The sequence below is a fragment of the Octodon degus genome, unplaced genomic scaffold, assembly GCF_000260255.1.
Source record: "Octodon degus isolate 3935 unplaced genomic scaffold, OctDeg1.0 scaffold00200, whole genome shotgun sequence".
Taxonomy (NCBI): Eukaryota; Metazoa; Chordata; class Mammalia; order Rodentia; family Octodontidae; genus Octodon; species Octodon degus.
The window spans coordinates 3,628,476-3,650,730 of NW_004524776.1; the positions used below are offsets into that span (position 1 = coordinate 3,628,476).

The 22,255-nt window shown below is 50.3% G+C and overlaps 1 protein-coding gene across 8 annotated transcripts in view; it reads left to right on the plus strand.

Annotated features, from left to right (window-relative positions):
- Positions 1-22,255, plus strand: part of Myh11 (myosin heavy chain 11) — a 123,421-nt gene that overhangs the window by 50,835 nt on the left and 50,331 nt on the right. For 5 of the 8 annotated variants that reach the window (XM_023704673.1, XM_004644492.2, XM_012517639.2 and 2 more), the window contains 7 exons: positions 2,005-2,032; positions 8,921-9,023; positions 10,471-10,491; positions 12,417-12,509; positions 15,071-15,134; positions 17,605-17,703; positions 21,518-21,661. In XM_023704673.1, the coding sequence (XP_023560441.1) occupies positions 2,005-2,032; positions 8,921-9,023; positions 10,471-10,491; positions 12,417-12,509; positions 15,071-15,134; positions 17,605-17,703; positions 21,518-21,661 (552 nt within the window). The remainder of the gene's footprint in view (positions 1-2,004; positions 2,033-8,920; positions 9,024-10,470; positions 10,492-12,416; positions 12,510-15,070; positions 15,135-17,604; positions 17,704-21,517; positions 21,662-22,255) is intronic. The other 3 variants (XM_023704674.1, XM_004644493.2, XM_004644494.2) reach the window with 1 other exon arrangement.

Here is a 22,255-nt window from a genome sequence, read left to right on the forward strand (position 1 = left end):
TATCCCTTTATTTTTAGGTTAATGTATCTTAGCCACTGTTCTGCATCTGACCATACAATCTACTTTGTTTTTTTCTCTCTCCCTTCCTGAGTTCCTCCTTTCTTTTTTATTTGTGTAGTTTTAGGAGCAGAACCCAGGCCCTGCTCATGCTGGACAAGCGCTATGCCACTGAGCTGCCCCCACCCCTGCCCAAATGCACTATGAAATAGTGTAGCAGAATTCACACAGCAGGTCTGGTTGTCCCTGCTGCAGAGGGGGCCTGACCAGAGAGTGTGGGCCCAGTCCTTTGCTGCCTCACAGACACTGTGGTGGTGAGCAACTTGTGGGTATGTCTCGGGCACATGGGTGGTGTTTCTGACACACTCCTCAATTGAGTTGGAGGAGCTGAGGAAATCCTTGCGGAAGTGTGGGGATTTTAGGCCCAGCCAGGATGAGTGCAGCTCTGCTGAAAAACAGGATCGTGAGCTGACGGACCCGATGCCCGGGGATGTTCTCTCCTACCCCATACCATTCTGTGGCCCAACTTCCTGCAGGGGTCACTCTTGGCCTTCAGTGCTCTTGACCTTGGGTTCTACCCCTAGCACCACAAAAATTAAAAGAAATGAAGGAACAAAGGGAGAAAATCAAGGTAAATTGTTGCAGTCTGACTTAGAATGATGGCTGATACATTAGCCTAAGGATAAAGGGGCAGGGGCATGTCCTCCATCTCTTTATGTGACCACTACTGTCCTCTCTATCCTGAAGGACACATAAACATGGACTTTTCAGTTCTACCCTCCTTCCCATCCATTCTTCATTCTTTTCTTTCTTCCATCAATCCTTCTTTCTATCCATCTATTCATTCATCTGCCTTTCTATCCATCTATTTATCTTCATCCTTATTAAAAAAAAAAAAATGTAAGCAAGCACCTAACACCTGCCAGGTGCTGGAAATGCGGTGTTAGAACAAGCAGGCATCTCTGATGACGTGATGCTCATGACAGGCTGAGTACTGGGATGGATGGGAGGTGGATTTAAGAAATGCTCACTGCCTTGGTGTCGCCCATCAACATTGATTCCTCTGTGTGGCTCACAGTTGAAGATGCGGATAGCTGCTGTGTCCCTCCCAGGGCAGGAAGCAGCTCCCTGCCCGGCCCCATTTTCTGAGCCCACTCTAAGAGTGGAAGGCGGTTAGTACTTTTTCCTGATTCTTTGGTTTCCTGATGTATTCTCTACCTGCCCGGTTTCCCACACAGCAGACACCAATGGAATTCCTTATAGAAAAAGAGAATTTATAGAGTAGCATCCAGGAGCTGCAGATGGGGTGGGAAGACTTGGTACTGACCCCCTAAAATGACAGCAACTGGGGTTGCCTAGCCTCAGGGCCAGGGAATAAAGCACCCACACAGCTCGGTTTGCCTGCGTGCTTCCCAGTTTTGGCTGACCTCAGAGTTGTAGGCCACAGAATCAGACCTGTGCTGCCTGAGGCACATGCTTATCTCTTCTGGGGACCACAGAAGGCCCACCAAGACTGGACATGTTGGCAGGGAGGATACACAGGCAAGTCTTATTGCACAAGCTTCCTGGGAGAAGGGATGGTGCTGAATATCCAAAACCAGAAATGTCTACCCCGACATATTAGACAAAGGTCCTACAGCTTGAAGTGTTATGGTTTCCCAAGGCCACAGAGTCAAGGCCCGGCAACATGGGAGGGAAATATGTTGGGATCCAAAGTCTGGGTCCTGTCCATGACCTAATCTGGGCCTGGGGGGCCAGGGAGTCCCCAGGACCCCGAGAGCCAGGAAGCTGGACGTGCAGAGCCTCCTGGGGCTGCCCCAGGGCCTCTGTGGCTGCCCTCCTAGCTTTGCCCCGCCCCAGGCTCTGGGTAGGGAGCCCAACTGTCCCCAGGACTGCCAGAGCGGCCAAGTGTAGGGCCATGAGGGTAGGAGGTCAGAGAGGGCAGCGTTCAGACCCTCAGCTCCCAGCTTGTTCTGACTCACAGCTCTCTTTCCTTTCTGTTCCCAGATCGCGAGGACCAGTCCATTCTGTGCACGTAAGTGGAGCTGCTTTTCACTGTTTATCAGGGGTCGAGAGCCAGTGTGTTAAAGGATCCACAGAGGTGAAGATGTTTGATTTGTTCCCAGGTCCAAGTCCTCATCTTGTCCCTCGCAGAACAGATCCTCACCAAACACGGTGGTAGAAGCTCCCCCACAGAGGGGGCAACCCAGAACTCCTGATGACTCAGGGTGGCATTTTGTGTTGAAATCTGAACCTGCTTTCTGTCCTCAGAAGTGCTTTTCTAGTCCCCTACCTGAATGTGTTCCTTATCGCAAGCTTCCAGGGTTGGAAAGACAGACTCACGCTGTGCAGTAGTCACTGTGTGCCAAGGGGGCCCAAGCGGTGGAGGAGATGGGTCTCAGCTGCTGAAGCATGCCAGGAGGGCCTGGAGAGGCACTGGGGGCAGATTTACATGACTCACAAGAAGTTTTGGGGCTGAAGTAGATAAAGAATGATAAACCACTTGCTAACTCTGGCGAAGCACAGGTGGGCAGGAAACAGGAGGAATCTCAGGAGCTTGGGGTCCTCAACGCGCAATGCATTCAGGACAGTGTTGTGATGTAAAGCGAGAGTGTTAATGTCACCAGAGTAACTGGAATCGATCCTTACCCTGATGGGGTCTATATCTGCAGATTCAACCACTTGCAGGCTGAGCATACTTGAAAAACCTTGCATCTTACTGAACATGTTCAGACTTCTTTCCTTGTCTTTATTCCTTAAAAATAAATAGCTATGTACGTACCATAGCATTGATGACATATTGTGTATTAGGAGAAACCCAAAGATGATTTACAGGGCATGGAAGGATGTGCGCAGGCTGTGTGCAGGTACTAACACATTTGACATAAGGACTTGAGCTTCTGAAAATTGGGCTGTCGTTGGGGGTACCAAGGATAACTGCACCAAGGACAACTGTACCAAAGGACAGCTGCACAACTGACCACACTGGCTCTGCAGGGAAGGGGAGAGGACTGAGTGGGAAGCTGAATTCTCATCTTCCATGATGGGGAACCTGCCCTGGATGCCAAGCAGTCTGAATAGTCAAGCGCTGATGGCTTAGCGCTGCTGCATCTGTGGTGTCTGTGCTGGGACCACACCTGCTGTCCTGGGCTGTGAATCCCTTTTCCTCAGCTTGAAAATCACAGATCCTGGGGATTAGGACATGGGCATCTTGGAGGAGAGGTCCCTTTCCTGCTGACCACAGGGCCCATTGAGCCTCTGTGGGCCGGCCCCTGGGTGAACCCTGTGTCATCTGCGCAGGTGCCAATGGAGATGCTCAGGGAACATGTTGAGCAAGTGAACCCAGTGTGGCAGAGGGGCAGGAAGCGCACGCCCTTTAGAGGCTTCCAGCTGTGTCCCTGAGAGGTGCATTTGACCTCTGAGCTGAATGTGAGGGGCGCTGTGGGGATGAGGGAGGCAGCACTGTCGCCCCAACACCCACCGGTGCTGTTGAAGTTTCTACCTCTTCCAGAGTGCTGCTGGCCCACAGAACCTGCTGCGACAGTGGCTGTGGAGTGTTTGACATGCGGCTAGTGCCATGGAGGAACTGAAGTTTTATTTAAGCTTGAGATCCTTCCGTGGTGTCTGCTTAGATGGCATGGCTGTGACATATCTCGCCTGGGTCGACTCCGATTCCCAGCCACTCCCTCGCTCTGGCCTGGGTCTCTGTGGCAGCCGCCTCACTGAGCTCCCTGCGCCGGCTCTGGGCCAGCCTCATTTGTCACTCATTGACTATTCACTGTGAAAATCTTCACCCTGATTACTTCATAAATATCCACGAGTGTGGGGTAATGAAATGTAGACCTCACCGTCCCATTGCTGGCTAGCTGAAACAAGTCACTATGCCTCTCTGAACCTCCGTTTCCCCACCTGGAAAGTGGGGACAAGCCAGTACCCTCTTGGGCAGTTGGAGGATTGAGTGACTGCCTCTGAAGGACTGAGAGTAGTGCCAGCACCTTGGGAAAAGCCCTCTCCAGGGTCCAGTGCTGTGTCACCAGCACCGTTGTCTAACCCCTTGTGACCCAGGTTCCTTCCTGCAGTTTTCATTTTTGTACCACTCTAAAGCCCCATTGCCCTACAGAAATGGTTTCCTGTAGCCATAGAATAAAATCCAGGCTTCAGAGACTGTCCGTGATCTGGCCCTGCCTTCCTGGGCTGGTCCCCAACATCCAGCCCACACTCGATAGATAGGAATTTGCTATAGTTAGAAGGAAAACTCCAAAGGTCCCCACTAGCCCTGACCTACTACAGCTCAACTCTCCTTTTTCATTTGTCTTCTGGCTGTTAGAATCAGCCAGCCAGAGAGCTACAGGCTGAAGAGACAGCCTGTGTTGTTAGAACAGCGAGGGGTCAGGAGGAGTGGGCTGGGAACTACTGTTGGCTGCAGGGCGGCGGGACTGTCGCTTGCAGACATGAGCTGCGTTTTGTCCAGTATTCATTGTCTTCATGATCCTCTCATAAAATACAAACTATATCCTATTTTTCCACTGGTTAACCCAGGAATCAGAAAAGATCCAGACGGTAAATATTTTAGGCCTGTGGGAACTCGGTGGGAAAGCTGAGTTCTACTCACTGATGCTCTCCGGACCCCTCTTAGAACTCAGGCCAGCGCCGTCCACAGGGCGTGTCCTGTATGTGGAACTTTTACCAGTTCATCCCGGGTTAGAAGGCTGGAGGCCTTGTGTGGGTGGATGGACCCGAGGATGACACCACCCTGTATTCAGAGATGGGAGGGTGGTGGGGCCCTCTGGGCTCTGGGGAGAGGTTTATGCTTTAATCTACAAGGGACCAGAAGGCACCAAGGAACTCAAACTAGGCCCTGAAAAACCCAAGACCTGTGGACCAAACCTGCATCTCCTCCCTTTGTAAATAAAGTTTTATTGGAACTCCCATTAGTGCACACTTTGGCTTCCCTGCTATGGAGCAGAGAGGAGCAATTGTGAGGGAAGTGCATGTCCCACAGGTCTAAAACATTTACCGTCTGGCTCTTTTCTGATTCCTGGGTTAACCAGTGGAAAAATAGGATATAGTTTGTATTTTATGAGAGGATGATGAAGATAATGAAACAAATCAAATGCATAGACCCCAGAGAAAAAGTGGTTGTACAAATAACTACTGCTAGCCTTACTGCGTACCAGACACTGTTCTGCGTGTTTATCACACGTGCACTCATTCATTTAATACTCGAAACAATTATACAAAGTGATTTGCTTTTAGTTTGGCTGAGACAGTCTTGCTATGTAGCCCAGGCTGCCCTTGAACTCACTTTGTAGCCCAGGCTAGCCTCAAACCCACAGTGGTCTTCCTGCCTCAGCCTCCTGAGTGCTAGAATTAGAGGCGGGATCCACCAGGCCTAGCTACAAAGTGGTTTTATTTTACCTATGTTGTGGTTAATACTAAAGCACAGAGTGGTTAAATGACGTGCTAAGACCACCCAGGTAGCTGGCAGAGCAGAGATTTCAACTCAGGCAGCCTGGCCCGGGAGTCCATGGCACCCTCTGCCAGCTGATACTGGGTAGTGGTGAGAGTGCTGCTGCCAGAGAGAATCTACGAAACAGGGGCAATGTATAACCGGGCTTTGCAGGGTGTGTAGGAGTTGGGTAGCACCAACACTAGAGGACACTAGCAGGCAGCAGGGTGGGAGCCACGTGAGAAGCAGGGAAGAATGGCTTTCTTACCAAGGGCAGACCACAGACTGCAAGGGACTTGGAGGAAGGGAGTCCAGAGCAGCTCTGTAATGTGTAAGATCATGCAGAATGGAAATATCCCACTGCTTAACAATCATTTAGAATTTCAAGATGGCCATGTCAGAGTACTAGATCATGCTTAGGCCTCCCAGGGTAATCCTGGCTGACTGTACCAGTTGAGCAGCATGTGGTGGCCCTGTGTGGGGTGCCTGGGCCCACGGAGAAGACTGCAGCGAGGCCACTTGGTGGAGCCCAGTCCTCCTGAAGAACCTGGGCCCGTGCTTGGCGTGCCCCGGCTGGGCAGCTCCTTCAGCCCAGAGTTCATGGTCAGAAAACCGAGACGCTAATATTTCCAGAGTGGCCCAAGCACTTCCACCTTTGGCCGCCCACTGCAGCTGGGTGTTTTCTTTGGAAGAACCTCCTGGGACAGTTTATTTTTATCAGTAAAATGTGGACATGCTTGAGCCGAGCCATCTTTGGGGGAGAAGCAGATTCTCAAAGTCTGGGTCCTGCTGCTTCTCACAGGCAAAGTCAAGGCCCAGGCCCAACATCTTTGTGGTAGAAGGACTGAGAGAGGCCACAGGCAAGGTGGAGAAAGCAGGCATTGTGGGAGGGAGCAGAGCAGGGCGGGGGCCGGGGCACTGATGTGCTCGGTGGGAAAGCTGCGTTCTACTCACACTGTTGCTCTCCTGACCCCTCCTAGAGCTAAGGCCAGCGCCACCCACAGGGTGTCCTGTCCGTGGAACTTTCACCCCTTCCTCTTTCTCTCATCAGAACTGAGCTATTTCATTTTTGGGTGAAGTCATCAAATATTTTGACATGAGCCTGATTGAAATAACATACTGTAGTGTCAATGACCAGCTGGCTTAGCTCCTTGATCCCTGGAAACATTTTTAATTTGGAAGAATGCTGGGGGAGCAAGACTGGGACTTGCGCTGTCTTTCTCCTTTCCGCATACTGGAGCACAGGTGGTGGGAGGCAGGACACATGCTCTGGTCTCTAGTGCGCCTAAGTGCAATCCTGAGACTCCTGTGTGACAGCAGGGCAATGGTGACCTGGAGTGATTTTCCGCAACCTCCCCAAGCCTCAGTTTCCCCACGTGGGTGACCACGATAATCAGGACCTCCTTCTGTAGGTGGCTGGGGAGGTTTAAATGAAAAGATCGGTGAACTGAATGCCCAGCACACCACAGGTTATCAGTACGTATCATTTCCTCTCCCGCATCCTTCCTCTGGCCTTAGACAGCAAGTTACTAGAGAGCCAGGCCGGTGTCCTGGGATGTAGGGAGGAGTCCTGATGAATCTGGGATCAGAGACCTGAATTCTTACTGTGCCCTGCCTCGCTGTGTGACCTAGAGCAAATTGCTTGCCCACTCTGCACTCGCCATCTTCTTCTATGATAACAAGACCAGTCCTGCCTCTAGGACTGGGGGACAGTAAGAACCCAAAGAGATTGTGTATGGGAAACAACAAAAAGCGTGTTCCCACTCAACATGCTCAATTCTCCTCTTTTTTTTGTGTGCGTATGTGTATTTAGTACAGGGTCTCACTACACAGATCAGACTCATAGTGATTCTCCTGTTTTCAGCCTCCCAAGCACTGGATTGCAGGCGTGTGCCCCCACACCCAGTTTCAAAGGCCATCTCAGTGCACCCTGGGGGTGGGGCCAGCATGACACACTAGGTCAAACCCTGGTCCCAGCATCTGCCTAAGCAGGCTCTTTAATCTGCTGAGCTATCTGGCCAGCCCTCAAGTCTCTTAAAAAAAAAAAAAAAATCCAAGCCAGATGTGGTACATAGCTGATGCAGGAGGATGACAATGAGTATGAGGCCAGCCTGGGCTATACAGTGAGACCTGGTCTCAAAAAAACAAAATCAAAACACTCAGGTTTTTTGACCTTAGCTTTCTTTCCCTTTGGGGAGGATGGAGTAATACATCTGTGGGCCCCTTGCACACACTGCCTCTGGGGTCATGAGACGCAATGGGGCCATGAGGGAGCGAGGGTGCAGGCCAGGAGGGGACTGCCTGGGTGGGCCCCTGCGCCTCTTTCCTCCTGTCCTATCTTGTCTTTTCTTCCCACCTTGGCAGAGAACATCGAGGTCTTCATTGCCTAATTAGGAAGCAGCACAGAGCCTGCATGCCGGCCTCGGTGGCACTGGTTCAGCACAGACAACCTTGAGCTGACCTCGGAGGGATGAATTCTTGTGCAGACTTAAGGAAAAAAAAAAAGCCTCTTATATTTTAGAATATGAAATGAATTCAGAAAATGGGAGAGTTTAGGCAGAGAAAGGAAAAACGGAGGAGGGAGGAAATCAGCAGGGAGACCTGTGCCTCCCGAGGAGGACAGGAGTAGGGCTCTGGGGCTGGTCTCAGGCTGCCCTGTGGCCAGGAGGCGGCCAGCAGCAGAAGTCTACTTCGGTCAGAAACCTGCCCACACTTTTTGGGAACTTTCTTTCAATAAACAGTGCCTGGCTGGTTGAAACCTATTCGTCAAGTCTACTTTAGCATGAATGACTTCAGATTTTTCTTTTTGGTATGAAGATGAGCTTGACATTCAGGGAGATTCCCCATAGGATGAGGGGCTTAGGATGATCAGTTCTTTCTGTGAGGGGAACGTAGGTCCTCCTGCTCTGAGGATATTTTCCCTTGCCTGGCCTCTCCATTTCTAATCATGCTAATGATGTCTTAAAAGCAGTCATGGGCTGGGGAGATAGTTCAGCGGTCTAAGGGCCTGCCTAGCAAGCACAAGGACACAGGTTCGATCCCCAGTACAATTGCCACACTGGCCCTGTGCCATGCCAGCCACTGAAATCAGGTGTGGTGGCACACGCCTGTCATTCTAGCACCAGGCAGGCTGAGAAAGGAGGACCACTATTGGTCCAAGCTGTGTAGCAAGACTCCATACCAAATAAATAAATAAACTATTTTTTAGAAAAGCAATCAATTCCAAACAGACCTAATTTTGGCCCTTTATAGTGAAACTCAACCTCCCAGCATACCTAATTCTTTCTCATCTGAATCTTTTCCTTTCCCTCATCTGTTGGGAGAATTTGATTATTAGACCTTGGTGTAAGGCTAAGCTCACCCCCTCCTGGCAGGTGACCCCCTCCTAGGAGCCTCAGTTTCCCCTGGGGAATGGCAGTGAGGACATCATTGCTGTGCAGGTTTCCCTGAGGTCACTGTCCCCATGTCTTTCAGAGGCGAGTCTGGAGCTGGCAAAACAGAAAACACCAAGAAGGTCATCCAGTACCTGGCCGTGGTGGCCTCCTCACACAAGGGCAAGAAGGACACCAGCATCACGGTGAGTGGCGGGACCCCAGAGTGGCCAAACACAGGCCTGGTGCCAACGCCTGCCCTGGACAGTGTGGGAGGACTCGGTGTCCAAGGCTAGGTGGCTGGCCGGGTACTTCCTGTCCAGCTGCATGCACATCCAAAGCCAGGAATGAGCCCTCCCTGGGCAGTGGGCCCTGGCTTCCCATCATGGTTTCTTAGCAGTGGACGTGTGGATAGTTCCTCTGGTCACGCAGTTTCTTAGCAGTGGCCGCATGGCTAGGTCCTCTGTCCCACACGCTGTCCTGTGCAGTCCAGGATGTCTAGAAGCAGCCCTGGCCATCGCCTGCTAGATACTGGCAGCACTCATCCCCTCTTGTAACTATCAAAAATGTCTCCAGACACTGCCAGATGTCCCTGGGGGCAGCCCAGTCATGCCTGATTAGGAAACCTGCCTTCAATGAATCTCTGTGGACTCCCTGAGGCGAGGTGTGCTTTGGGTTTGGTCTTTTCTTCCTGTCCCCATCCCCTAGGACAAGAGGATGTCAAAGTCACTTGGCACAGGAGCTGGTCCAGTGGCTTCTGTAACTGCGACCCAAGTCATTCCTGTGTACCACATACCACAGGGTGGAGGCCAGGAATGAGGCTGTCACTGTGTCCACTGAGCTTCAGCACCAGTGGAAGAGAGGGATTGGTCAGGCAGTCCTGAGAGAAGCTCACAGTGACCCGCTAGGGAGAAGGGTTTCCAAAGTACCCCCTCCTGGGCCCTCCCTCTCTCATCTGTCCCAGAGGGCATCTTGATGACCCTCTGTCTTTGGGGCTTAGGAGAGGACGATGGAAGAATGAGCTCTGATGTGGCGTGGCATCACGTCGAGAGATGACTGCGGGGCCACAGCAGCCAGCTTGCGTGCAGGCCCTCGGAGCCGGGTGGGCAGTGTCCTTGCCCTGGGGGCTTTGATTCCTCTCATATAGGAGTCAGAGGCCTGACCTGGTGTACTCTCCCAGGCAACTGGTTCTCAGGCAATATACGTGCAGGAACATGTGAACAGATGCCCCCTCTGGGTGCCAATGACCTCTCACTGCCTTTCCCTGTATGTAAAAATACAAACTACTAGGCACTGGTAATGGCTCGTCTCATCTTCACTGGGGGCTCCTGTGTGCCTTGTGCCTACACATTTCCCCTGCATAGGTGGACACTCTTCAGCCCTGATGTGGCTGAAGGCCGTTTGAAAATGTCCCCCTGGTCATGAGCATTATGACAGCCCTTGGACATTTCCGAGCATCTAAGGAATCTGAAGAGGGAAGGTCAATACCAAAAAAAAAAAAAAAAAAAAAGGCCAGTTGGAGCCTATGCCTGCTGCTGTGCTCAGGGAGTCCAGGCACTTGGGGGAGGGTTGAAACCACATGTCCCCAGCGCCGATGTGCGAGCCGTGGAAATAACACTGACGTTTGTTTTGTACCATACTGTTTGACTGCAGCAAGGCCCATCTTTTGCCTACGTGAGTAACTGAGAGTGTGTTCCTGGTGTGTGCGGGTGGCACGGAGTGGACTTAGATCTATCTGCATGTTCCTGTTGCACCCCTGAGCCCCCAGCCAGTGACAGATCAGGGCAGGCCCCTGAGTTTCACGTCCCACGTCAACAAATGCACCCACATACTGCCCTGCGGGTGTCTAACGCCAGGGTGGGGTGTGGGGTGCATTTGCTCCCCCCCACAGGACCCAGTGTCTGGAATGGATCTCCCCAGCTCAGGATGAGCCCCTGCACCCTATCAGTCTGTCTACCTCTGGAGCCTCTGCCCAGAATGCCCTAGACATTGTCCTGTCTGGTTCAGCAGTTTAGGACTGTCAAGCCCCATGGTTTCCTTGGCTTAACTGATATTGTGGCATGCTTCCCACCCCCTCCCTGCCACCGCCCAAGTCCTCCCTGGCCCTGCCAGTGCACCTGTGTGTCCATGCATGTGTGTGCAGTGCGTGTCCGTCTTCTGCATGCTGGGTGCTCAGGAGCAGCCTTAGGCTCGCAGCGCACAGCTTCGGTGGTGCGGTAAGGCCCCAGCTATGCCACACGACCTGGGCTGTGAACGTAAGCTTGTCTACAACAGAGCTGGGGGTGGGGACCTGCATAGGGCTCCCGGCCTGGAGGAGAGCCTCAGTTCTCTATGGCAGCTGAAAGGACGTTGGGAGGCAGTACTGTTACTCAGAGGAGAATCCAGTTCTCATTTGTTACCTGACATGGTGCAACCTTGGCTGAGTCACTCCCAGCCTGTTTCATCCGTATTAAATGAGGATGTTCAGAGCTCCTCTGTGTTGATCACTCAGCCCCACCTGCTCACAGTTTGGGTGGACAGAGGGGTTCCTTTCGCCTTTTCCTGCTAGCCAAGGAAAAACTGGTGACATTCCTTGCTGGTTTGCAACGTAGGGCCATTCTGTTTGGGCCTGGGAGTTCCGTGGAAGCGAGGCTTTCTCCTCGGTGCTGGAACTAGCCACAGAGGAGGCAGGAGAATGAATACATAAATACTCGCAGGAGGGAGTAGAAGCCTTCTGCTCAGTCCCTGGGGCAGCCCCTCCTGATGCCGCCAGAAAGCTGAGCCTGCTCTTCCCTGCTGGGTGCCTCAAGCTTCTGGGCAGCCAGCTGCTGCCTGCGAGGGAAAGGGAGATGGGGAGAAAGGGGAGCAAGGAGGAGCCCCAGAACTCCACCTGTCCCTTGGCTCCAGGCTGCTGCCACATTCTAGGGCTGGGCAGGAGCAGCTCATTGCTTTCTCCGCCACGGTAACCGCGTGACTGCGTTTGTGCGCAGCGCCCCAGCAGCGGGGTCGTGGGCTGTGTCCTGTGTCAGCTGCATTTCACCTGATGAATGGAGCTCGGGCAACCTGCTTTGCAGCTTTGTTCTGCAGTCAGCTAAGAGGACCCCAATGGGTTTTGCTCCTCTCTTCATTGTCCATAGGAGGCTTCAGAAAACCAGACCAAGGAAGCAGTACAACTTTGAGAAGTCACATCAAAACTATTAGGACAAGGACTGTAGTGTCTTGGCTTAAAGAAGGATGCTTGTTAGACATGAGCTGCAGCACAGTGGCCATGCATGGCAGGACAGGCTGTCCCCTGGCTAGCTCCGGGTGTACCATTCACTAGGACGTACATGACATCCCTAGTGTTATGTTGTGCAGGGGTACTGCAGTGGCAGTGACAGTGGCAGTGTATAGATGAGCAAGCCCTTGTCTTTGAAAGAGCAACCTTCCTCAGGAATAGATGTCCGAGCTATCAGAAAGCTGTTCTGAAATCAGCCAGGAAATGTCAACATCAGGGTCCATGGGGCAGGGTAGAAGGTAGGAGGAGGCCCATGGCTTGAGGGTGGAGTGTGTCTAGTTTGCTCCGGTGAGCTGAGAGCACTCAGTTGTTTCTCCAATAACTCAATGTGAATGAATTTTAGGGAGAGCTGGAAAAACAGCTTCTACAAGCAAACCCAATTCTGGAGGCTTTTGGCAATGCCAAAACAGTGAAGAACGACAACTCCTCTCGATTCGTAAGTAGCAGAGCCACTCAGGATTCCTGGGAAGGCTCAGGCTCCTGGTGTCACCTCCTGCCTGACAAGGCAGGCTGTGCATGTGCTGGGGAATCTCAGCCTGAAGGGAGCAGTGAGTGGATGTCACCATGGTCTTTCTCTCCATCTCGTCCTGAGCTTCTAGTCTCCTGCAGGCTCCTACTGCTTATCCTTTCATTCATTCATTTATTCATTCACCAATTACCCTGTGAGCATCCATGATATATCAAGCGCTGTTAGGCATTTCACATTCATAGTTAATTCCACAAACATACTGAGTACCTGCTAAGTGCTAGACACGGATATCCAATACTCATTCATCTAGCAAGGCATGAAATGAGCACCTCCTATATATCATGTATATTTAGCACCAACCATAAATAGTCCTTCTGTAGGCAGTGTTTACAGGCACCATTCTGTCGTGGGAGGGGGCTGGGTTAATTTTTATTAAGTACCTGCTATATACCAGACACTGAACTAGGCTCCCAGAATTATAGTGAACCATCCTCATGTGACTGAGCCTTCTTGAACTTGTGGCCCAGCTGGGGGAGCAGATAGCTGAGGGGGCAAGAGGTGCCAGCTTCCCAGGCTCTTGCCCCCCCCACACCCTGCCTCTTCTTACTTGAGCCTAACAGAACAGAGAGCTCAAGACGGCTGGTTGACAACGTGAATGCAATTGTTTCACTGTGTGGAAGCAGCCAAGGCCTCTGTAGAAGAACCCAGAAGCTCTTAGCGAGGGAAGACTGGGGCAAGGCTGCATCCACCTTCCTGGTGTGGGGAGCATCTGCTGGCTTGTGGGCACCCTTGTTTTTCTAGGAAGGAGCCCCATGGAGAATTCCCTGCAACACACCTGTTCTGCTGCTCCTCCTGGGCCCTGTGTACTCGCGCAGCACTCCCAGCCCTGGAGCCAAGAACAGCCTTCTCCGGAGTCACTCACATGCAGCATTCTTACCTTTCTCTCTTCCTCTCTCTGTCTCTCTGTCTTTCTCTGTCTCTCTGTCTGTCTCTGTCTCTGACTCTCTCTGTCTCTCTCTCTGTCTCTCTCTGTCTCTCTCTGTCTGTCTCTCTCTCTCTCCCTCTCTCTCTCGGTACTGCCAATTGAACCTAGGTTTTTTGCACTGAGCTTCATCCCCTGTCCTTTCTTTTTATATCTTAGCTTAAGACAGAATTTCATGAAGTCACCTGAGCTGGGCTTGGGCTTGAAATCTGCTTTAGCCTCCCAGAGTGTGAAGACTATGGGTGTGCACTGCCATGCCCAGCTTACATTTAATTTTGCTTATATCTTACCTAAAACAGGTTATGTTTGAGGTTCAGCTCATTACACACAAGCCTTTAACCTTCATGAAAGTCAAATGGGGTATCTAAAGGGCAAGGGGAGATGGACATGCTGGGTGGCTGGGGCTCTCCAAGTCACTGCAGGGCACCCAAAGCATCCTTGCTGATGTCCTCTAAGAGTCCTACCCTCATGAGACAAGGCAAATCCTCCCAGACTCCAGACAGGTGCTTATGCTGCTGAGCTATATCCCTGGCCCTCCTCCCAGACTCCTAAAGCTCTGCGGTGGAAGTGCCTGCCCTACCAGGAAACACTGCATTTACATGGAGCAGTTGGTGTGGTCTAGCGTATCATCCCCGAGAGCAAATTCATGGTTAACCCTAAAAGTATGCTTGCTCCCTCTGAAAGCAGGGGTAGGGGGACCGCAGCTTGGCTTAGCCGACAGTGGCTCCCTACTGCAGCAGCAGCAGCAAAGAGGCAGCCCTTAGTCACTCTCTCTTGTTTCCTGATGAGGAAAGCATGGCAGTTTCATGGACCCTGAGCCAGCCTGGGAGAGAGTGTCCACCCAAGGGAACAACTCGCTGTGGAAGGCATGGTGGAGAAAAGCATGTGAACCTTTGTCATCTGCTGAGAAAATAGGAAAAAGGATTAAGCCACAGGGTGGGCTGGAGCCATGTCCTCACTGTGCCCAGGGTAGATGATCAGCTGACCCTTCCAAACAGGTCTCAAGAGAGGACAAGGATGCAGCACTACCCTGCCCATGGGACAGGAGCAGGAGCCCACTGCCTCCACTCACTATCCTGCAGGAGATGGTTCCCCAAGTTGGAAGTTGGCAGAGCACTGGCACTGTGTGGCTGTTCCCATAGCTGAACAATGCAGGGGCAACATGTGTCTGCGAGGGAGCAGGCAGGAAGGGAGCTTCTAACCCCTGGGAGCCTCTGCCCCTGAGGAACAATGTGACATAGGGATAATGTGCTACTCGCCTTTAACATGGGGACAGCATGTTGGACTTGGAGTCCTTAAAGAAACCAAGTGATATGGACCTGGGAGGGTGCTGTATAGGCCCTGTGTCTCTGTAAAGCTTAGGATAGCTCTGCCTGGCAAGGCTGGTTCTTTCCAATGGACTGACCTGCAAGGCTCTGTTCGTTGGCAGGAATCTTCCCACTCGCAAAATGCTCCCCAACATCTCCCTCTCTGCAAGCCTGTAGTGTGTGTTGGGCTGAGGCTGCCTGTGGCTGGCTGCTCCCTGAACTGGTTTCCCTACCCACAGGGCAAGTTCATTCGCATCAACTTTGACGTCACGGGCTACATCGTGGGAGCCAACATCGAGACGTGTATCCTTTGGCAAAGCCTGGGCATCAAGGGTCCTCTGCCAATATCCTTGGGCCCAGAGGCTGAGAGGCTCCAAAAAAGCATGCAGACCCACTCACTTACCCCAGACCCTTGAATATCTTCCCAAACAATCCTTGTGCTTGTTTCCTCTGTACTGTAGGCCTTGGAATTTAGGTGACAGAAACATTTGAACCTAACCAGGTTTTATGATTTGGAACTGATTTCTCCCTAGCTTGGGCCACTCACTCAGCCTCTCTCTGCCTTGTCAGTGAAACAGGTGCCATGATAGTTCCTGTCTCATAGAGATGTCATGAGAGTGAATCAATTGAATTATTTCACATAACACTGTGCCAGGGCAGCGGAAGGCCTGGCAGAGCATTGGCACTGTGTGATGGTCCCCACGCCCTTGTCACCAGGTCTTGTCCAAGGTCAAACCCAAAAGGCTTCTTGTCTTTTGGGAAATAGTCTGTGAAATGGGTAGAAAAGGCATGTTCCCATCAGGCATGTTTCCAGAATCTGGCTGGTGAAGGGGAGCCCAGTGAGAGATACCAGACGTGGGGCCTGGCTCTGGCCATTGGATCTTTTTATTTTTTGCAGAACTGGGGATTGAACTCTTAGGCCCTTGCACTTGCCAGGCAAGCGCTTATTCTACTGAGCCATCTGCCCAGCCCCTATCTGGTCTTATTAACCTCTGAAGTGTTGCATGCAGCCCTCAGGCTGAAAGGTGCTGGTTTTCATGGTGCCTTGACAAGCGTGAGTTCAGCAGTGGTGGGATCAGGGTGCATTCCAGCTGCGTTAGGTACCTGAAGTAGCAGGTGGTCCGTGGCATGAATCAGGTCTAGGTCTAGCTGTCAGCTTGGCCCTATCAGCTGTGGGGCTTGGACAAGTCACTCAGCCTCTCTGAGTCTCAGATTTGTTCCTGCATAAACACCTTTTGAGCCCTGGTGCTTTTTGCCTCTAGAGATGGTCTCAGGGCTGTACAGCCTGTCTATAGCCAAGACTGTTAGCCAACCAAAGGCTCTGATGTACTGTGGCTCCAGCAGACACTCTTGCCTATTCCTTTGCTGTGTTTGCTGCAAGCCTCCGGCCTGGACTGGTCCACTGGCCTCAGCATGTTCCTTTGAGATTGCCGGTCCTCAGAATATTTACCCCAGACCTGCAGTATCAGGATCCCTGCCACTGGTTAAAAATGCACATCTCAGTCTCTGCCCCAGATTGGCTGAATCCTGAGCTCTGGGGTGGAGCCTGGCAATGCCACGCACTCTGGGCAAGTCTGAGAATTGTTGCTCTCTGGGTTGGAGGTGGGCTGGAGTGGGCTGGGCACTGCTAGCTGGTCTTAGGGTGTGGAGAAGATGAGGTTGGCTGACCCAGCTGGGCACTCGGACCTGCCCTACCATCCCAAAGTGTCACATTTAGTTTTGAGTCCTATGCCCCACCAGCTGCTCCTCCCCCATCCTGTTGCTCCCCATGATGTTGTGGGGTGTTTTTAGTCTCTCTCCTCCTCCCTGTTTTGGAGCAGAGAGCATGGAGGAGGTTTTGCCAAGTACTTTGAGGCTGTGAAATCTTGAGAAGTGATTTCACATCGCCAAGCCTCAGTTTCCCTGTGTTGAAAATGCAGCTGACACTTGCATTTCCTTCCAGCACAGGTGGTGGGGCTGATCTCAGATGACATGTAGCGAGTGCTGAGTGCCACACATGACAGGGTGTCCTTATTTTCTCTCCTGTTATTAGACAGCCCATTCTAGAGAGGAGGCACAGTGGTGACAGCCACTAAGGAAACGTCTTCCCAGTCCCCCACTGTAGCCCTTCATCCTAGGAGCATTTTATTTCCAGCTTCCTATGCTTTTCTCTTTACTTCTGTCTCCTTTCTGTATCCCATCCTGGTGTCTACGTCATGGTCCCATGTGTCCATGGGGGACCATCACCAAAATTCAAATTTGCTTATCCCTGGGACACCAGGAACTGGATGGTCAGCTTGTGAGAGCCAGGCATGATGGCCAACCCCACCCAGCTCCAAACTCTAGAACTCTTCAGCACATCTCACCTGAGTCCTGGACGTGGCAACTTCTCCTCCTCCTCTTCTTCCTCTTCCTCCTCCTCCTCCTCTCTGTCTTATTTATTTATTTATTTATTTGGTACAGGGTCTCGCTACTCAACTCAGACTTGTAGTGATCCTCCTGTCTCAGCCTCCCCAGCACTGGGATGATAGCCCTGTACCACTGCACCCTGTTTCGGTGCCCTGAATGGCACGCCCAGGGTTCTGGGGCCAGCATGGCATGCAGTACCGATTAAATTGATTAAGCTCAGGTCCCTGTGCTTGCTAGGCAGGTGCTTAGGTCTAAGCGCCCAGCTATCTCCCCGGCCTGTGGACATGGTTTCTTCAGCAGCTGGTGCCAAGGCGGTAGAGGAAGAGGTTAGGTTTCTGCGAGATGAACTACAGTATCTCATCACCCTTAACTCCTTGCACACCAGATCTGCTGGAGAAGTCTCGGGCGATTCGCCAAGCCAGGGAGGAGAGGACATTCCACATCTTTTACTATCTGATTGCAGGAGCCAAGGAGAAGATGAAAAGTGAGCAACTAGCCATGACTCTTGGCTGAGGGTGAGGGCTCCGTCTGTTCTTCCCTCAGGGCTGCAGTAGGCGGCAGGAAGAACTGTGTGTGTGGCGTCGCACAGCTCCTCGTCTCCTCCTGTGTATGAGTGTGGCCTTTGTTCATTTGACCCCATTTGCTGAGCACCTACTGTGTGACATAGTAGACATCAATCCCAATTAATCATTAGATCCTTAATCAATTCCAATTAGACACAGTCTGTGCTGTGAAGAAAGGAAGAAAAACAGTCATCTTATATTAGTCAGACTTGCAAATACATAAGATGCATTTTGGGCCGGCCAAATAGTTCAGCAGATTAAAACGCCTGCTTAGGCGGACACAGGGGCCTGGAGTCCGATTCCCAGGCCTGCTGTGCCAGCCTGGCCCCCGGGTTTCACTGAGATAGTGATGGAGACTGGGCGTGGTGGTGTGCACCTGTAATCCTAGCGCTTGGGAGGCTGTAAACAGGAGTATCACTACAAATCCGATCTACGCAGTGAGACCCTGTACACCCTGTATGCCCTGTACACCCTGTTGTAACTACAAAAAAGAGATGCATTTGATTTTATAAGGCATTTGAAAGATTAATGGAATTAGAGATTCTTCATGGCAAATGTTTTGAAAATGACTTTGATGTGGCCTCTGTAAGAGGTCAACAAATTTTTTTCTCTTTGGCTCAGGCTAGACAAGGGCTCTTCAACGCTACCACACCCCCAGCCCAACAAGCCCTGATCTTTCAGTTGCTGTCACAACTGCTGAACTCATGCACAGGCAGCCACAGTCAAAGCACAACCAATGTAGCACAGCCCTGCTACAATGCAGTTCTACTAAAACAGGCAGTTTGCTGAGGTTTGCTGGTCTTCATTGTGTGAAAAAATATTTTTTTCATGTAAATGAAACATACTCTTCATATAAATGAAATATAGTTCCTGGATAAGTTCTGGTCATGCAAAATACATAGCTGTAAAACTCGATGCCTTAGTGAAGACAGGTATGGAGTAAAACCTGCCTTCTAGTAATAAATTTAAGTCTAAAAATGTATGAGAACAATCCATACTTTGCTTTGTGTCAGTTTCTTGCCCTGAGTTATTATGACTAAGAAAATTACAGGAAGGAGCTGTGACCTCACATCTTCGGGGTAACAGGTTGTTGCAGAGCCCTGCCTCTAGGAGGTGGTATAATTTTTTATTTAAATCTCCTTGATGCTTGGCTTTCTGAAACATAAGGTATGCGATGGAGTAATTTTGGCTAAAAGGGGAACTGAATGGATGGTATACATTAGTAAATATGGTAAATTGGCGGTGACCATGTGGGCCACCTTGGGGTAGCCGAGGGCAAAATGTTTATGTCCTCTTCCCCTCTATGCAGCACCAGACTCAGGAGTTTTGTTGTCTCTCGACTTGGATTCAGTTTTGTGTTATTTCTGGCTGTCCAGAAATTAGGTGAGGGTAAGGCTGATGGTTAAAATTCCTGGGACCTTGGAGGTCTCCATGATAGAGCTGGCAAGGAGCTTGGTTCTTAGAATAAAATATTTGTAAATCTGTCCATATTATGTATAAATCCAAATCCTTGTGACCTGATTCAGGGATTTCACTTAACTCAAAAGCTGGAGCTATCATGTGTCTTTGGTCAATTTAATCTCCAGTTTACCAAGTAGCTCCCAAGGGACTTGACCCATGAAAGACCTGGCTTTAAAAAAGTTTTTTATTGATCTCTCTCCAAAAGTGTTTGCAATCCAGCCTAATTAAAGACAGTTGGAAGAGGAAATTCAATGATTTGAGGCATAATGAAAGCAAGTTGGGTAGGAGGACAATAATTCTAATGTTGTGGTGGGAAACAATACTAACCCACAGCAAAGTGGCTGTAATTATAGAACATGACTTTATAGAGCACAAGATTTAATAGATGTAATACTATAAATTGTTGGCAAATCTTTTGGCTAAACGACCAGAGAGTAAACATTTTAGGTTTTGAGAACCCTGCGCTATTTGTTACAGCTGCTCAACATTGCCATTATATCAGGGAAATGGGGGGGTAGCTGTGTCTCAATAAAACTTTATTGACAAAATAACCAGTGGGCCAGATTTACTAACTGTGGATGTAAGACTTACCGACTGATTCAGCTAAAAATAATTTGAGGAAAAGGAAGGATATCAAGAGCTAAATCTTTATCCACAATAACTGAAATTCCATAGATAATGCCTAAATTTGATGGTCAGAAATAGCCTATTACATATATAGGTGTATGTATCGTAACATACAATTTGAATGTAGTACATATGGTATGGTATATATACAATATAGTACACTACATAAGTATAGCATATACTATCATAATAATAAACCATTATATATAAAGACAGTGGTAACTGCCAAAAGTAACAGCTAAAAAAGATAAAAAGTAGTTTTTGTAGATTAAATTAATAATTACAGAAGGAATATGGCTGAAAATTACATTTTTTATTATAAACCTTTTGGTGCTTCTTTAAATTAATGTATATAGAGAGCCCTTTCTGGTGCTCATCTTGGTTTGGGAAGTTTGTATTTGTAATCCCATGGATAAATTATTGGAATCCCTCAAATTAATTACAATCTACCACTCCAGTGTAACCCATGCATATTTATAGTTATGGGGAGCCAGGGGTCCTAGTCCAGGCTTGGTGATGGCTATCCAGAACAAAGGCCTCAACACAAGGCCAAACCCAGATTTTATTCAGTCATGAAGGAGGAGTGGATTGAGGATGAATGGCAGGAAGTAGGTGAGCACTGTGAGCTGGGTTAGGTGGGAAGCTTGCATATACCTCTGCAATATGCAGAGAGAAGGATATGCAGAGAGTAAACTGCATCACATGACTGAGATAAGTATCTAATGTTTTGGGGTCTGCTGCTTCATCTGTGATGTGCTATCTTTCAAACCCCAGGAAGTCATAGCCTCTATCTCGAGGCTCAGTCCCAGCCAACAGCCTGGAGCACTGGCTCTGCCTCCTGTCTCAACCTGGCTCACATTAGAGAGCAAAAGATGGGGGTAACTGGGGAAACACAAGTGCCATCTTCAAAGACTACCACCAGCACCACCAGCACCTCGGCTAGACCCATATGTACTGCTTGAAGCCAATTGAAGGGATAAAGAAAAGTCCTAGCTGGCTCTGTACATAACAATACATAGAAATAGGGTCAGACACAGCCAAAATAGAGACAATTTCTCTTCTTTCAAGGAGAGTTGCCCAGGTGGTGCTCCACATATGCATCTGTATGATTTTGGATAATAACACAACAGATACCCATTTAATAATAATAAGGGACCCAACATTCAGGAGACTGAGGAAGGTAGATTGCTGTAAGTTGGAGGCCAGCCTGGGCTACAAAGTGAGTTCAAGGGCACCCTTAACTGCACAGTGAAACCCTGTCTTAAATAGACAGTAATAATAATAATAATAATAATAATAATAATAATAATAATAGGTAACACTTTACTCTTCAGACAGTTTTGTTCCTGAAGGGAAGGACTTTAGGAGGGTACTGTTAAAGGCACCCCTTCTACTGGCTAGGTGAGGCCCTGTGGCATGGAGTGCAGCTTACAAATGGGGACCAGGTTGGGCCTTACCTGCCAGGCACTCTGGAGCAGTGCACAGCCTGCACCACTGTATGGGGCCAGCTATGGCCAGTGAGGCCAACAATCTGATGACATCTGCCTAAGACCTGGAAAAGAGAAAGCACTACACTGGCCAGTCCCTGTCTCTTAGGGGAAGTAGAAATGTGTTTTTGTCAACCGCTTCCCTCTCTTCCTCTCCTAGGTGACCTGCTTCTGGAAGGCTTCAACAACTACACATTTCTCTCCAACGGCTTTGTGCCCATCCCGGCTGCCCAGGATGATGAGATGTTCCAGGAAACGCTGGAGGCCATGTCCATCATGGGCTTCAGCGAGGAAGAGCAGCTGGGTAGGTTTCGCAGCCCGGTCTGTGAGCAGCACGCTGCTGTGGCAGCACGCGAGAGCTCTTCAGGGCTCTTCTGTGGCTGAGGCTGAGCGTAGAGAAAAAACCAATTCCACTGTGGGCAGCTTATTAACATTCTAGAAAAGTGACTGAGCTAGGGCCTTTTCAGTTGCCAGTGTCCCAGATTATCTCAGGCAAGAAGGAGAGTGATTCACTCCTGAGGTAGAAGAGTTTAGGGATGCTGATTTAGGCATGGCAGGATCTGGGGACTCAGATTGCCCTATCATCTGCTTTTCTTCTTTTGTCCTCCCTCCAACGGCCTGGTCTCGGCACAGGCTCTGCTTTCTGCCTGCTGCATTACTGCATTCCAGTTGTGCACGCTGCGGATCTACGCCCCAAGTGCAGAGTGGGTTCCCTGCTCGGGTCTCTCGGTGGAGTCCCCTCGCTGCAGCTGATGTGCAGGACTGTGGGAAGCTTGTGGAGGGTGGGTGGAGAGCTCTAAGAATGAGCTTTGGAGCCCAGGTGGTGATGCTGCCCCATCGGAAGCAGGAGACACTTCGGCCTGAGAATAAGGGGACAGCTCAAAAGGAGATTCTTGCT